The sequence below is a fragment of the Peromyscus eremicus genome, chromosome 3 (assembly GCF_949786415.1).
Source record: "Peromyscus eremicus chromosome 3, PerEre_H2_v1, whole genome shotgun sequence".
Taxonomy (NCBI): Eukaryota; Metazoa; Chordata; class Mammalia; order Rodentia; family Cricetidae; genus Peromyscus; species Peromyscus eremicus.
Genome location: NC_081418.1, coordinates 150,352,445 through 150,366,914, shown reverse-complemented (window position 1 = coordinate 150,366,914; position 14,470 = coordinate 150,352,445). Strand labels below are relative to the sequence as shown.

The 14,470-nt window shown below is 39.6% G+C and overlaps 1 protein-coding gene across 2 annotated transcripts in view; it reads left to right on the top strand.

The window, feature by feature from the left end:
- Window positions 1-14,470, top strand: part of Abcc9 (ATP binding cassette subfamily C member 9) — a 111,227-nt gene that overhangs the window by 56,328 nt on the left and 40,429 nt on the right. The window contains exons 19-24 of one of the 2 annotated variants that reach the window (XM_059258759.1): window positions 4,317-4,355; window positions 6,055-6,156; window positions 8,675-8,759; window positions 9,763-9,843; window positions 13,820-13,957; window positions 14,078-14,203. In XM_059258759.1, coding sequence (XP_059114742.1) covers window positions 4,317-4,355; window positions 6,055-6,156; window positions 8,675-8,759; window positions 9,763-9,843; window positions 13,820-13,957; window positions 14,078-14,203 — 571 coding nt within the window. The remainder of the gene's footprint in view (window positions 1-4,316; window positions 4,356-6,054; window positions 6,157-8,674; window positions 8,760-9,762; window positions 9,844-13,819; window positions 13,958-14,077; window positions 14,204-14,470) is intronic. The other variant, XM_059258760.1, reaches the window with a different exon arrangement.

Here is a 14,470-nt window from a genome sequence, read left to right as displayed (position 1 = left end):
GAAACGCTAGGAGAAAGAAATGCTTGGCTGTGAAATTTGGCCTAGGACTCCTGTTTGTAGTGTCATTGGCAAAAGAAGGAAGCTGAGAAAAGTTGAGTGTCTACTTTATTTGTGTTGGAAAAATCTAGAAGGCAGTAGCCATGAAATGGTTTGCTCATGTTGAGAGGATAGCTCAGGAAATCATGACTGCTCAGTTTGGTGCCGATCACTGCAGTTAGACACTAAGCAGTGTCTGCCTTCCCTCCGTCATCCTTGGCTCTGGAGGGAGAAGCAGATTCCTCCGGATTGTGTTATGTGATGCAACAGTTGCCATCATAATCAAATTACTTGGTTTTCATTTAACATTGTTTCACCAAAATTTGTAAGAATGTGAGATAGTGACAGGAAAATCTAGAAGTCCCCTTCTCCTGCCTCCAGGGAGTTCTAATCTGGTCTTCTCTGTGTTCGTTAATTTTCTGCACCTGCTCTCCAGTTGATTCCATCTTACTCTGAGCATTACCATTCATGATTATTATAATTTGCTTAATAAAATAAACAGCATGACAATATAGAAATACATTTTATAATCTAAATGTAGTTGTTTACTTACATTCTCAAGAATATAGACTGTGTATTTTCCATCTTATTGCATTAAAATGTATATTGCTGGAAAATGGTGATAAAGAAGTCAAGAATGAAATTAGTTTACATAATAACTTCTGGACATATTGTTATATATTTTGTACCATGGCATATGTGTGTCCACACACAAATAAAGTAATTAATTTTAAACCATGGTGTCCTTAATTTCATGGGACACATTGTAGACATGACCTGACTTTGCCTCCTGGTCACCTGATGCTGTTACTAATACTTTTCATACTCAGATGACTTCCTTGTTTAGTTTCTAGCAAAACTTACAGTGTGGTTCTCCCATTATCAATGTAGTAAGGCACAGTGGCAAGTGTCTGTAATCTCAGTTTGTAGGATGATGAGGAAGGAGGATCATGACTTTGAGGCTAGCCTGGGGCTATATAATGAGACCTCATCTTAGAAAGCAGCCAAAACAAAAAACAAAAAAAACAAAAAAAAAAAACAAAAACAAAAAAACCCCCAAGCCTGTGGTGATGTATTGTGTACCCTAATAAAGCTTGCCTGAGGATCAGAGGACAGAGCCAGCCACTGGATTAGACATAGAGGTCAGGCAGTGGTGGCACACACCCTTAATCCTATCACTCGGGAGGCAGAGATCCGTCTGGATCTCTGTGAGTTCAAGGCCACACTGGAAACAGAGCCAGGCAGTGATGGCACACACCTTAAATCCCAGTACTGGGAAGCACACACCTTTAATCCCAGGAAGTGACTGCAGGGCAGAGAAAGGTAGATAAGGTGTGAGGAAACAGGAACTAAAGCAGTTCAGCTGAGACCTCGGGTGAGGATTGAGAGGCTTTCAGTCTGAGGATTCGTGGAAACAGGATTGGCTGAGGAGTTGGCAAAGTGAGTGTGGCTGTGGTTTGCTCTGCTTCTGTGATCTTTCAACTTTCACCCTGATATCTGGCTCTGTTTTTTTTTTTTTTTTTTTTTTTTTTTTTTTTTTAATTAAAAGACCATCTAAGATTCGAAAAACACAAGCCTCTTGTCTTTGTCCATCCCATAGATTTCTTTTCCTCAGTCAGTTTGCTCAGCGGTGATGTTTTCTGGAATACTGCCTTCCTCTGTCTTCTGCTTCTGTGTTTACCAGATCATCACACAGCTTCCCAAGACTTCAATTTTCACTCTCTGCTCCTAGTCTTTTGTTCTCTTATAAACAAATTAAGATTGTTGGAACTATTTACTGATCTTTTTTGTAAGTAATAAGGGAATAGAAACTGGAATTTTGTTATCTAACACACGTGTCAAGACAGGAAACCATTCCAAAGTCTTCATTTCCTTCCTGGTCTCCCTTGAACTTGGAACTCTGCTTCATGGCCAAGGTCATTCGGAAATTCCCCAGGCACCTCAAATCGAGTGCATTTGATGCTACAGTCTCTCTTGTCCCCATCACAGGCGCTTGCCCTCCTGTGCTCAGCGTCTCTTGCTCGTCCATCTTCCCCTCTCACCAGCCCTGCCAGCCCGGGCAGCTGGACGCTCTCTTCATCTGCTCAGCACAACTCTCCTAAGGGCATTGCCCTCACTGTTCTGACAGCCCCCAGAGGCCTCTGTGTCTCCTCGCTCCTGATCCTGCAGTTCCTGGGTTCCACTAAAGTGCAGCTTCTCAAATGAACCTGTCTCTCAAGTAAAGTTTATGACGGTTCTGTGGGAACCTACACAGTGGTTTATGAGCCCTTTACTATCTAAATTTGCATCTCCTTCTCTTTGTGGGTCTTATACCCACTGCTATGCCATGTTTCTGGCAGATGGGATTTACCTGTTCTTTGTCTGGGCAATGTAATGCATGGGCGTCTGCTATGCACTTTCTCCAGCCTCAAGTTCTCCTGGCATTTTCTTAGTGTGGCCCATTCTTCATCTTCCCTGTGGCATCACTAATCCCATTAATTAATTACTTTGTCTACAGCTGTGAGAAAATACCTGACAAAAAGCAGCTTACAGAAGGAAGGTTTTTTTTCCCTCAGATTTCAAGAGTGCAGTCCCTCATGACTGGGAAGGCAGGGCTGCAGGAGCAGGAGGCAGCTGATGACGCTGCCTATGCACTCAGGAGGTGGAGAGGCATGAGTGCTGGTATTCAATTCTTTCTCCTTTTTTCCAGCCCAAGATCTCAGCCAGTGGGATGGTGCCACCCGAATTCAGAGTGGGTCTTGCCTCCTGTTAAAATTCTCTGAACATGTTTTCAAAGCCATGCCCAGAAATGTGTTTCCATGGAGATTGTCTGCTCATCTTGGTGCTTACCATTTATCATGCTCTGGCAACAGTGCAGCACCGTGCAGAAAGCATAGAACCTTCATTCTCCTGGTGTCTCTAGTAGTCTCAGTACCAGGAGGAGACCAAAACTATGTATTAAGTTTAATTATTTAGTGTGGGAGATGCATATGCTTCAGCACAGTGTGGAGTTCAGAGAGCAACTTAAAGGATCCTCTCCTTCTACCACATGGGTCCCAGGGCTTGAACTCAGGCCAGTCAGGCTTGGCTGCCAGGACTTTTCCCACTGAGTTATCTCCCCGGCTCCAATAAATATTTTAGTTAATTTTTAATATAGTGGGAATATAATCGATCATTATTTGGACACGTTGATGGTTTCTAAGGTCTCCAGTCTGGATTGACATATCCAGTTGTATGATGGGGATTTCCATCTGGATAAACAATACACAAACAAGCCCACTAACTTCCAATGCATCTACTTTTCTTTCATATATGACTTAAGTAATGTTACCACTAAAACATTAAGTTCAAATATTTTGGCGTCTAAAATGAGAAATGAAGTATTTTAGTATCTGTTTTTCATGAATTACTTAAATCAGGGGATACATGTTGAGAGACATTTTTTTTAGTCTGGTATTTTATTCGTCTCATATTAATGATTCTTTACTTCTATTATCTGTCATCATATGTCATTAGCAATGTGTAACACTGGAGTTAATTCTTACAAGTTCTAAAACAAATTTATTACTAGGTAATGTAATTAGATACATTTACTTACAAAAGGCATAGAGCACTGTCTGAAGTAAAATAATACTTATTTTTTGATTAGATCAGTTGTGTAGGGCTATTGAATAAAGATCTTTCAAAAGAATAGAATTCAGGTGAGCCTAAATCCTTCAAAATTCAAGTACAAAATAATGATCTTCAGGTGATATTTCCCCCTCACAATGAGTGTATAACTACATGGAATCAGTCTAACCCCACTCTGGCCTGAATCTCATCACTCTATAGTCATGTCGTGTTGCAGTTTAACGTACATGATCCTTGGTGGACAACACCTGGGGGTTATGCTCCTTCCATGTTTAGATTCTCAAGGTATCACTTCTGATCCTGTCTCAGGATATCATGAAGAATTTAAATAGATTAAAATCAAATTTTAATGATAGGAAGCATTTGACCATACAGAACCACAGGCAACTGTGTTTTAGGGCAAATTTTCAAGTTTCCAGAGCAGAATATAAGCTGTTACATGAGGCAGAAGTTTGTGTGAGAGAGAACTGGGCCTGCTGTCATCCAGAAGCTTAGTGATTAATTATTTCCTGCTTGAGGAAGACAGAAAAGAGGAAACTAATTTATCTAATTTGTCTTTGGAATAAATGGGGAGAATATTTCCGATGTTTGTTTGTCTCACACCTATTTGCACACTCGTCCTTTCACGGTTCCATTTCATCATTAATGAGCGTTGTTTGCCATACTTACAGTGTCAATGAATCTGAGCCTTCCTTTGAAGCAACCCGAAGGTATTATTTCTATTTTCACCCAAGTTTAATAAGAATAACTTTCCCCCTCAGTCTTTAATCTTGCCCCTAGTTTCCCCCTCCATTCTGATGGTGTACAGTCATTTTTCAAATGCCTACCATATTTCCAACAGCAGTGGTTCACAACCTCTCCAGGCTACTGAAGGATTAATTTTTCAAGCCTATGCCTGTAACCCTGAGACAGGAGGATAGGCTTGATTTCTAAGCCATTCTATATTATACACTGAGTTCCAGTTGAGTCTAGGCTGGAGTGATAGCCTGTCTCAATAAACCAAAAAGAAAAAGAAAGAGAAAAATTAATCTGCCAAACAAATGGCTCATTGTTTAAACTGTTTTTGTCTCAATGGGTCACATGTCTTTTAAGTTTATCTGAAAATCAAACTGTCTGTAGTAAAGGATTGTGGGGGCTCATTAAATAAAAACTCTTAAGAACTAATACATGCATTGATTATATGTCAAATGATATCTGAAGATGGTGTTGAGTTGGAGAGCCCAGTGTTTTAGCTATTCAAAAACAAACAAACAAAACCCCCAAACAAAATAATCCCACAAAACAAAAAATGCAGCAAAACAAAACAAAACCAAACCCAAAAGCTTAAAGAGGCTCTGGGTTTGATCCCCAAAATCAAAAAATCCTCCCCAGACTAAGGGGAAGGGCAGGCAGATGTGCAAGACTTGGGGACTACTGCCTTCCTGCATATGTAATCATCTAAAAGATGACTGTCACACTAGACTTTAGTGTCCTCTGAAGCCCTACAATGCCGCACTTCCCAATGACTCTTTAGCTTTTCTCATTTCTTCCTCTTAACCTTACTCCTTGTTAACTGAATCCCGTCATTAGAACTGACATATCATGAACTAACTGTGGAGGTCCACTCCCTTCCCCAGCCTGTTCCCTTCACCTTCTGTTTCTTCAGCTCATGTATTTTGTAATGGTTGCCAGTTAAAGTCTAATGGGTAAGCATATAACAAAATTTGTAAGCTAAAGAAATAGAAAAGAGAGGAGGAATTTAGTAGTTTTTATTTATTTTTTGTCTTTCTCTTAAAAATTTTTATTGGCTCTTTGAGAATTTCATACATATATTTTGAGCGTATTTATCCCTCCTCCACATCATCTCCATAAAAATATTTTATATGTTTTGAAATATGGACCTTGAATGTGCAATTTCAACATTGAAATTGACTCCTCTAGATATCGTTCTTCATTTTGAAATATTTATATATTATCTATGACTTTAAAATATATTTATGTAATTAAGCAACATAATTCTAGTTTTAATTCATGTTTCTTAAAGGTCATTATGAAAACTCTACTGTTTCATAAAGTGTGTTTAACACAAGCCAAAACATCTATGGCTACTAAAGAGAGTGAGTTATTAATAACCCTTTAATCTCAATTCAGAAAAGACATTTTCTTTTAGCAGCTTATAACATTAAATGCTTCATCAGCAGAGAAGAATCAAATGTTACTCATCATATGACATTTTAATTATATTTTGATCCCTGTAATTTAAGTGGCTTATTTAATAATCGCCTTCTAAGGTCGGCGGCCTTGGCCTTCCTCTCCTTTAGTTGTCTACTTCTATGTCTGATGTATTCTCTCAACCCTCATTTCCCTGTTGTACTGAAGTGCTCAGCATGGCACCCTGTGTAATCCCTGTTGTGTTTGCCCTTTTCCCAGCAGAAGCAGGTATTCTGTGGCTTATGCTGCCCAGAAGCCCTGGCTCCTAAATGCTACGGTCGAGGAAAACATCACTTTTGGAAGTCCTTTCAACAGACAGAGGTAAATTTGCACATACAGAGTCTACAACTGAAACAACTGCTCATGATCCATGAGTTTGGACCAATTCACTCATTGAGAGGCAATGCCCCCAAACTAAAGGTCATCATTGAAGAGTATATAACAGTGGGATGGGACTGTATAGGTTGTTCATGAGTAGGTAAAAAGGGACATGCCCAAGTATGCTGAATCAGGAGGGTTAACTGGACAGAGCTTGAGCTTGGTAATGGAGACCCCTAGTGACTATGGGGAGCTAGAATATACCACCTCTCTACCACCTTCCCTAAGAAGGTATACAAGATGGCCTGTGCCTTGAACCACGTCATAGTGGTGGGCCTTAAGATCCAAAGCTGGAATCTTGAAAGTTAAAGAGAATTAGGCAAGGGGAGAGGAATGCTGACAAGGAGAGAAGACAGGAGTGTGGCTTCTTGAGAGAAGAACATAAATTATTTGAGTCTTCTGGGGTCTGGGAACAGGCAGACAAAAGGAGATTCAGAAGGGTGAATAAGGTTGGGGAGACGATAACTCCCATTCAATGGGATTGTCTGTGTTTCAAGAAGGAACTGCAAGCTTTAGAAAGGGGTACAGGCTGGGTGGGATGGGACATGTCTGAAGTCTCCACACTTGGGAGATGATGGCAGGAGGATCAAGAGTTAAAACGCATCTTCAGCTATACAGCAAGCTGAAGACCAGCTTGGTTACATGGGATCCTGTCTCAGAAATAACCCCCAAAATAAATAAATAAAATATCAACTAAAAATAAAAATGGAAAAGGCTACAAGTAAATGTGGTGTTCACTTTGGAGGTTAAGATACCTGGGCAGATACAGTCTGAATTGGGTCAAAGACATGTAAAGAAGATATTTGGAAGAATCACTTAGACATATGCTTGGAATGGACAGTAGAAATGTAAAAGAAAGGATGGTTGATAAAAAAAAAGTTCTAGAGTAGTAGTGGAAGCAGATGAGGAAGGAATCAAGATTGACTTGAATATTTTAGAACCAATAAATAGTCAAGGGCCAGGGAGATACTCAGTCAGTAGTAGAATGTCTTCTTTGCAAATCTGAGGACCTGAATTTAATCTCCAGAACCCATGTAAAAAAATCTAGATGTGGTGGCATGCATCTGTGCTCCTGCACCAGAGAAGCAGGACAGGATAACCCCCAAGGCTCATTGTCTAGCTAGCCTTAACTTATGTGCTGAGATCTAGGCCAATGAATAAAATAAGGTGGAAAGTACCTGAGGAATGACACCTGAGGTTGTCCTGACTTCCAAATGGGCACACAGACACATGCACCTGCACATACATGGGCATGAACATGCACACACACACACACCTGCACACACATGAACATGCACACACATGAACATACACACGTGCACCTGAACAAACATGAGCATGCGAACACACCTACACACATGAACATGCACACAGTAAATAAATGGTTGATAATTTCTCCAGCATCCTTTGCTTCTCTATCTTTAATTCCCCTGTGCTCTAGCACTATCTTTATATTCTTAATTAAATTTGAGTACTATCAGTCCCCATTGCCTTCTGCTTCTCCTCTCTTAACATACATGACAATACTTGAGGACTGCCACTTAGTCTGTGCTTGGCCACAATGGACAATCTCTTTCTGTCCCTCACAGATACCATGAACCATCTCACCATCAGATCTTCCTTAAACTTCATTTTGTTCATTTTTCTCCCTGGTGTATTTCTACATTCCTTTATGGACTCCTCTTGGAGTGGCTATTGTTTTTCTCATGTTGAAGAGTGCCTAGTCCACATCTCCATGAACAGCACCTGAGAAAGCCCAGCTCTGTTGTGTGCCGAAGATGCCAGCTTTAAATATTTTAACAAACAAATAAACTTGGATATACTTTTTAACGTACAAAATGATGTCTCAGATATATACTGTGAATGAACAAAATCTAGTTATTTAGTGTACATGTAACCTCACACCACTATCATTGCTCATAGAGAAATGAATGGAAACTCATACTTTTCTAGTCGAGGTCACACTAACGTGTTCAGAACATGTTTTGTTTCAGTCTAAGATACTGAACTTGGGATTGTGAGCAATGTGCAAATAATGATCAACAGACTCAAAACAAACTGAGTGAAGACTGTATATCTCTTTATATGAGTTTATTCTTCATATAGAAGAAGAGAATTATATTGTTTGCTGGAGAGTGGATGCAGCTGGATCTACTAAGTCAAATAAGCCAAACTCAGAAAGAGAAATATTGCACACTTTTTAAATATTTTTGGATCCTAGCTTCCTTTAAAATAAGTAATAAAACCTTTTACCCATAAATGTGACATGAGAGTGGAAGGGAGACTATGAGAAGGGGTGGACTAAAAGAGGGGGAGGGGAGGGAGAGGAAGGAGGGATGGGGAAGGGAAGGAGAGAGAGGGAACAGACAGGAGGGGAGGGGAGTGGCTATTGTTAGAATATATAATACACTTGAGGGAACAGCTGTGTTTCAAAAGACCCTGAATGTCATTTCTCCCGAAGGTACAAAGCTGTCACCGACGCCTGCTCTCTTCAGCCAGATATTGATTTGTTACCCTTTGGAGACCAGACTGAAATTGGAGAGAGGGTGAGCTGCATGTGGTTGAACTAAGCAATGCACAAAAATAGAGAAAAGTTGTCTGCTTGTCTTTAATCCTCAGAAGAGCACAATGAAGTCTGAGGGCTTAGGAATTGCCCGTTGTCCCGGTGACAACCACCAAAATGTAAGGACAGGCATCCTTTGATACCACCGTCCTTTATGCACCATTGAGATGCTACTGTGCATGTCATATTGTGCTAGCCACCCAGGACTTGCAGCAGCAGGTGGTGGTGAAAGAGAGTGGACTGTGAGTAGCTTCATGTCTCTGAGCCACAGCGTCCACAGGTGTAAAATGAGAACAATCTTCATCTATTGGACCTTCTATGACAAATAAAGCAAAGAAAATTGTAAAGTGACATATACCAACCTGGTACATACTAGGTACTAAGTTAATGCTAATTATTAATTATCATTAATATTTCATTGTCAAAGAATATTGTTGTGGAGTGCTATATGGTATAACTTACAAGATCAAATTGAAGCGATATGTATTGAGAGCTGGAGAGATGGCTCAGCAGGGAAGAGCATTTGCTTCTCTTGCAGAAGACCCAAGTTCTGACCACCCAACTAAGGCAGCTTACAACCTCCTGTAACTACAGCCCCAAGGGAGCCAACTCCCTCTTCTGACCACAGGTATCTTGCACTCATGTGCACATATCCTCACACAGAAACACACATGCACACATAATTAAAAATAAAATAAAAAGCTCTGTAAAAAGAGGGCTGCGTCCAAGTACAGCCAATGCAAAACATTAAAAATGTGGAGTTGCTTGTCTTTGGCACTCACCAAGAGTGTTGGTTATTAACGCTCTGGTGCAGCAGAGCTCTCAGTCAGTGTGAAAGGCCTGTTGACGTGCATCAGTCATTGGCATTAGAGAGAATTGTTAGTGATGTTAAAAATGTTTATAGATACTTATGTTTTAAAGGTCATCTTTACAACCATATCCCTTACTAATGATGAAAATTGTTGTTTCTGGTATTTCTTTTCCAGGGCATCAACCTGAGTGGGGGTCAGAGGCAAAGGATCTGTGTGGCACGGGCACTCTACCAAAACACTAACATTGTCTTCTTGGTAAGAATATGAACTTTAATTTTATTTATACTTTGATTTCTCCCTCTAGACAAATGGGTCTTAAAAAGCCAAATAATCAGAAAAAAAAAAAAAGAAGCCAAGTCAGATAACTGAAGAAAAGCCGATTTAATTTGTGGAATTACAGAGTAGAGAGTAGGTAAATCCTCACAATACAATTCAGTATATCAACACACAAAACCGAGAGCTGGGAGATCCAGACTGGTGTCAGTGAAATTACAGAAGAAGCACCGAGACACTCTAAGCAGTATCTTTTTACATTTTGTGCATTATTTATTCATTTTGTGTGGGAAGGGGAGGCAGTGCTTGCTTGCCACAGTGCATGTGTGGAAGCTGGAAGACAAATTACCAAGTTGGTTCTCTCCTTTCAACATCTGGGTCCCAAGGATCAAACTCAGCCTTGGTTGTCAGGCTTGGTGGTAGTCACCATCAGCTTCTGAACTGATTTGATAGTCCCTGGAGGTAGTGACTTATCTGGGTTTCTTGACCAGAAAAATCATTAATGAGGGAATGTGAATGATGTTGAATAATTCCACAGAAGCTTCTCCTTTGTATTTCATGGCAAAGAGATAAGGCTCAGAAAATAGACCCTTGGTGGACGTAAGGGCATCTAAATAAATATTCCAGTTCCAATGATGTTCAGTTCAGGCTGCAGATAAGAGTTTTCTCTGATGACTCCTAAAATGGTAACAATCTTTGCTCAACACTGATAGAATCCATGTCTTGAAGATGCTTCAGGTGGTTTTCATGTATTCACAGAATTTTTTGATTGTGTTGGCTATGATTTTGATCAGGCTTAGTTTGTGCAGGAGCAAGGGGCCAAAATACCAGCATATATAAAGTGGGAATTTTAGAGTCCAGCAGAGAATGTAAGCTTGTCCCTTTCCTGTGCCATCGTTTGTAGCTGGAAGTTTTCCTGTGTCCCACAGCGGCTTGGTCCCAAATAAATACACAGAAGCTTATTATTAATTACAAACTGTTTGGTCTATGGCTTATTGCTAGCTAGCTATTACATCTTAAATTAACCCATATCTATTAATCTATGTGTTGCCACATGGCAATGGCATTATTGGTCTGCTGGCACTTTGCTTCTTTGGCTGTGGGCTGATGTCTGCCCTGACTCTGCCCTTTTCTCCCTGTATCTCTCTTGGATTTCCCGCCTGGCTCTTATCCTGCCTTACCATAGGCTGAAACAGCTTCTTTATTAACCAATGGTAGCAACACATGTTCACAGAATACAGAAAGACCATCCCACAGCAACCATTAGCCTTCATTTGTAAATCTGCTTGTAGATGGTTTAGAACCCTCAACCTGTGGGTCAAGACCCCTTTGACACCTTTGAGGTCAAATGACTCTTTCACAGAGGTCACCTAAAACCACTAGAAAACACACACACACACACACACACACACACACACACACACACACACACACATATTATGTAACAAAGGTACAGTTATGAAGTAGCAATGAAAATAATTTACGGTTGGTGGTTACCACAACATGAGGAACTGTATTAAAGGGTTGCAGCAGTATTAAGAAGGTTGAGAACGACTGTTTTGGACATTCACTCCCCCATATCGAAACTCTTCAAAATATAGGTTGATTTTGAGGTTTCCTGCTGAATTTGAATCAATTTAGAAGAAGAATCCAGATCCGTTGGAATTCTTTCAGGTTAATCCTGAAGATTAATTTAGGGAATGGTGCCACCCCTTGTGGGCTGGGTCCTCCCATACCAGTTAATGTAATCAAGACAATTCCCCATAGAGCTGCCCATGGGCCAACCTGATCTAGACATCCCACTGAGATTTTCTTCCCAGGTGACTATACATTGTGTTAGTTCAGAGTTAAAACCAATCATTGTACCATGTAAAGGAATTGTGCTTTTCCTAGTCTTCAGAATGAACACACGGCTTTGTGCATGCTGGACAAGTACTCTGCCACTGAGCTGTGTCCTCAATCTTCTTTTTATTTTGAGATAAAGTCTTGCTAAGTTACTCAAACTGACTTTGTACACATTTTATGGGCCAGACAAACCTTAAATTTGTGACCCTTTTGCCTCAACCTCTTGAGTAGCTGGGATGGCTGGCCTGAGCCCCTGGCTGACTGGAGCTGGGCCTTTGAATCATCGTGATTTCCTTAGTGATGAGTCCTGATGACACATAGCTGTCACTGTGGCACTTTAGAGAGAGAGACATGGTGTCAATCCACCACAGCTTTATAAGATAGTAATAGTAGAGTAGCACTAGTAATAGTAGAATAGCACTGTAAAGTGATTTCAGAAACCCCACATTACTCTATTGGATCTTTGCATCAGTCTGATGAAGGTTTTGACAGGTCCTGTTAGTATCCCCCTTATTTTACAAATGAAGTGACAGTTGGGACAGAGAGAGAGAGAGAGAGAGAGAGAGAGAGAGAGAGAGAGAGAGAGAGAGAGAGGTTGTAACTACATTTCAGCCTTCTCATTTACAGCACTATGCTTACTGTCTTAATGACATTTCAATTCAGAATTGTGTGGAAAATTGACCTGAGTTACTATAAAAACTAATTTCTAACTTGTATCTTTTTCCATATGAAAAATTTCTTATACAAATGATTAGGACCTTTTGGTCTGTATAACAAAAGATGTTCCAGGTCTTACAGGAACCAGAAGCAGAAATTTTGTCAAAAGCAATCAATTTATCCCTATAATAGTTATCTGAATTTTCAAAAGCAGTGATTGGCTAGTAAACCTTGTAATTAAACTCTTACTGCATCACTTCTGGGAGAAGGAGGTAAACCCTGCCAGTGGTATCCTGAGAGTGTTTAAGTCTTTTTCCCAGTATGGGAAACAGTGTATCTTAGAATGATTTATATTGCTACACACACTTTCATTTTAAGTAATCTGTCCTCTAGAAAGGCCACCAGGGCTGTTAACCTCTGAGCCATCTCTCATCTGTACAGATCCATCTGTAACAATTTTTAAAAGCAAGTTACTGGACAGCAGGCAGACAGATTAATCTCTTGGATGTTCTATTTCATGGGATATCTTAGAAATAGTTGGTATTCATAAAAATGACCCAAAGGTTCAGAAAGATTTTGAAACATTTCAATATGATGAAAAATATTTTAGAATATTCCAGAAAATTCTGTCAACTAATCAATTTCATTTCATTACTTTCTAAAATAAATAGATAAACCCAGATAACATATAAATATATATTTATACCTGTATATGTTAGGTATCTGTACACACACACACACACACATATATATAATGACAATTTCTTGCTAACGATTCCATCATCTAGAATATCCCTGTATTTAAATGGTTTAAATGAACTACTGTGGGTCTATCTCAGTTACTAAATGTATTAATATAAAAGCCATCTGAGGGTATTCACTAATTCACCCATCTATCTGTAACTATGATTATCTAACAAACTATTTAATTACTTTACTAATTTTTGTTTTTATAAGATTACTTTTAAATACTTTAATAAAATCATGACTTATTTCTGTTTATTGAGCAGAGAATAATTGAATGCTGAATAAATATTGAGCTAATTTTATTACTCTCTGTAATGGCCGCAAATATAAACTGACACTAACTTCCAAATATAATTGCTATATTTCTTGCTACATAATCAATCAATGTATATGTATAGATAACAGGATTGTGCTAAATTCTTTCAGAGTGATAATTTCTACCTATGTGAGTATGTGCCCCAGTATGTGGAATCCATAAGAATCCAGTCACTCCCTCCATGGGCCCATATGTAGATACTAGTTAGCATATTAAACAAGTAGAACAACAAAGAAATAAATCAAGCAGAGAAGATATGTTCCAGGCACCCTCATTTCTCCACTAAAAGCCTGGATCATGTTTCTTTTTCTTATCTTTTAATTGGTTCTTTGAGCATTTTTAGCAGAACTGAGTACGGGTCGCTCAACTGCCTTCCAACTCTCCCTGTCCCAGGACGACCCATTCTCTGCCTTGGACATCCACTTGAGTGATCACTTGATGCAGGAAGGAATTCTCAAGTTTCTCCAAGATGACAAGAGGACAGTGGTTCTCGTGACTCACAAGTTGCAGTACCTGACACACGCTGACTGGGTGAGACCTCCTGAGTTTGTCATATCTTAGAGACACCAAGGAATACTTCCTGAGACCAAGTTATGTCATTTGGCCCCTTCCAAGCTTTGCTATGTTTCTGCTCATGCACTCTTTCCTTAGATCATAGCCATGAAGGATGGGAGTGTGTTAAGAGAAGGGACCTTGAAAGACATTCAGACCAAAGATGTGGAGCTTTATGAACACTGGAAAACTCTCATGAATAGACAAGATCAAGAATTAGAAAAGGTAAGAAGGGTCAGGGAATTCTTTGTAATTACTAGGAATTCTTTGAAGGAAGCACTGTGATTTGTAAGATACATGCTGCTCTGTGATAGCCTTCTTTTGAAGCTCAAGATGATTGAGTCTTTGCATATAGTTATTGAATAGGCTACTTTGAACCTACTACATTTTACTATTAGTTTATTATTTGCTTGTTTATTTATTGTGTGGCCAGTATGTATTGCATGCATGGTACGTGTGTGTGTGTGTGTGTGTGTGTGTGTGTGTGTGTGT